Here is a 2473-nt window from a genome sequence, read left to right as displayed (position 1 = left end):
GGCAGTGCAAGGCCCCCGGGACTCTAGCCTGTGCCTTGACCTGGAGGGCACCACCCGTCGTGTCATTGCGTGGAGCTTCCGAGCGAGGAAAAATCAAGGCGTGGTAGGAGGCGGGTGTGGGCGGGAGTTCCGCTGAGGGGGGTCAGGGGCCGGGGGGCTGGGGGCCAGGGGCTGACGAGATGGTGAGTCGGGAGTTCCTTGCAGCTGCAAGGTACCATCCAGGCCACCCAATCGACTCTGGCCGGTGTTTTCCCAAAGGGCCTAGTTGGGGTCGCTTTGGTGCTAACGGCTCTGATTCCGGGACGATCACTTGTGAAAGCCCGCCGCGTGTCCGCCTGGCGTGGGTTGGGACCTTGACGTGACCTTGGCGTCTCCAAAAAAGCGGACTGCGAGGAGAAAAGCCCGAAAATTCTCTCACTCCACCGACACGTTGCCACTTCATCGCACACAACGAAGCCTACACGCCCGTCTACTGCGTCCGTCGCAAGGCCGTCGGGATAGCGCTCGACTGCTATTTGCTCGATGCTGTAATTCCAGACCTTTCAACTTGCAGTAGTCGGCGGATGGCGTTGGTAGACGTGGGAAGGACAAGCCCGAGAACTGCATGAAAGATTTTCCGCTCCCAGTCTGTTCCCTGTTTTGCATCCCCCCCCCCCTTCACAGGCGCCGCCCACCTGATTTTTGCTTCGACTGCCTTTGCTTGTGCCGGTTGAGAGTAAGGTGTCATCAAACCGTTACTTGAGACCTCAACCAAGCCGCAGACAGACTCATGAAAGTCAAGTGGGCACCCGTGCATGATGACGGAAACGCGACAATGCTGTGCGCCCATGGCTCAAACCGCCATTCGCGTTGATGTCTGGCCAAGGTAAAACGTTCACCAATGGTGGCCGAGATCTATATGTATTGGTCGCCTGCGAAAATCTCTCCCAACGCCGTCGCTAGCATACTGTGCTCTAGATGACTCCTTGCGTCTACCAATGATGTATTGCCACCCGTCACTGCACCACCGGGGTCCTGGAAGTGCTGCCGTTGGTTGACGCCTTTTTGTTTCTGAAGGTGTACAAGAATATGTTTTCCCGACTGAACACAGGCTGATCTTCGTCGAAGGCTTCCTCAACACGGAACCTCTTTTTCGCCTTTTTCATGAAATGCATGTCAGCGCGTCGCCTTTTCCTGAAGCAGAAGTAAATTGTGGCGTCTTCGTTTAGCGCCAGCAGGTCTGACAGTGTTTCCAACAGTAGTGGGAACGCCGGCTCAAAGTACACACAGTCGGCAGCTAGAACGACAGTTGGTTTTGAGTCAATCACGTCTTTTGGCAGCGGTTCGCCCCTATAGCACGCAAGGAGGGATTAGCACCTGTACGCCACAAATCCACGATCAAATCACAATGGCGACGTGAGGCATCTATCTTGTGGGCCAGACGGAAGCAGATCATGCTCATTTCTGTTGGGTGGACGTGGTGATGCGTCAATGTGCAAAGAGGCGAGATGCGTGCGCTCTGCTTCGAACGAGCATGGCGGCGACGGATACGCCGCAGAGGACGCAAACCGCTCAGCAGGATACATCCCCAGCATGCGGAATATCGATTCGAGTAAGCGCTCAAGATGACAAGGACACAGGACGTACCAGTTCAATATCAAAGGCTTGACGTTGGATCCGAGTTCGTTCAAAGCAATATTGTGCTGCATCAAAGCGAACATTTCGTCTTGGTCGGTGAGGAGCAACGGCGACTCATGCATGCCTTGGTGGCCATCGGCCACGGCCCCATTGGCGACAGCCAGGCCAACGAGACCTCCGCCAGCACCGAGCTCCAGTCTGGACAATATGAGTCAGCAAAGTGCTTTCTTTCTGTGGTCCACAGATCCCCAGGTCCCCTACTTTTCTGGCGCGTTATCGACAGGTGGGGGAGCGTGTGCGGGTGGCTGTACTCACATTCTCGCGTTGCCCATTTCCTCCCTGTGGTATCGAAGCATGTGCTTGGCGAGCACCATGCCAGCAGGCCATGTCTGACCGCCACAGCCGGAAGTGAGGTCTTCGTGAAGCTTCAGCGGCGTCGCAAGCAGACCCGATATGTCAAAGTTGGATGTCTGTGCCGCCTTGTACGCCGGTAGTGGTGTGAAGTCTTCTGCTAATGCAAGAGGGGAGAATTCGGGCGATGCCGCTGGATGCAGAGCAGCCGCCAAGGGACTGTCGAGGATCTTCATAGTGGCCGGGGAGAACCGCGATCTATTGTAAATAGCTGACTGGAGTATTGGACAGCACGTCGATGGTGTGCAGCCGTCCTTCTCGAGACGGGCAGAAGGGTGACGAGGGAGATGGTGCGCAAGGGACGTTCTGAGGGACAAACGCACAGCAAGAAGGAAAGGGGGATGGATGGATGCCACTTCCTCAGAACAGACCCTGTCGCGTTTCCCTCGCCCGTCTTCACCGCTGATAGCGCCTTCCTCCGAAGTCCGATACTGACCCTGATGAC

General features: G+C 56.3%; 1 protein-coding gene across 1 annotated transcript; it reads right to left on the bottom strand.

Annotated features, from left to right (window-relative positions):
• Nucleotides 1-882: 882 nt before the first annotated feature.
• On the bottom strand, nucleotides 883-2204 carry VDAG_00018 (uncharacterized protein; the record flags this gene model as incomplete). Its single annotated transcript, XM_009651395.1, has 3 exons — nucleotides 883-1329; nucleotides 1627-1815; nucleotides 1933-2204. 3 exons carry the CDS (start codon nucleotides 2202-2204, stop codon nucleotides 996-998), a joined length of 795 nt encoding a protein of 264 aa, XP_009649690.1. The 3' UTR covers nucleotides 883-995.
• Nucleotides 2205-2473: the final 269 nt, after the last annotated feature.

Source organism: Verticillium dahliae, genomic scaffold (assembly GCF_000150675.1).
Source record: "Verticillium dahliae VdLs.17 supercont1.1 genomic scaffold, whole genome shotgun sequence".
Taxonomy (NCBI): Eukaryota; Fungi; Ascomycota; class Sordariomycetes; order Glomerellales; family Plectosphaerellaceae; genus Verticillium; species Verticillium dahliae.
Note: the sequence above shows the minus strand (reverse complement) of the source record. Positions and strands in the feature narration are given on the sequence as shown.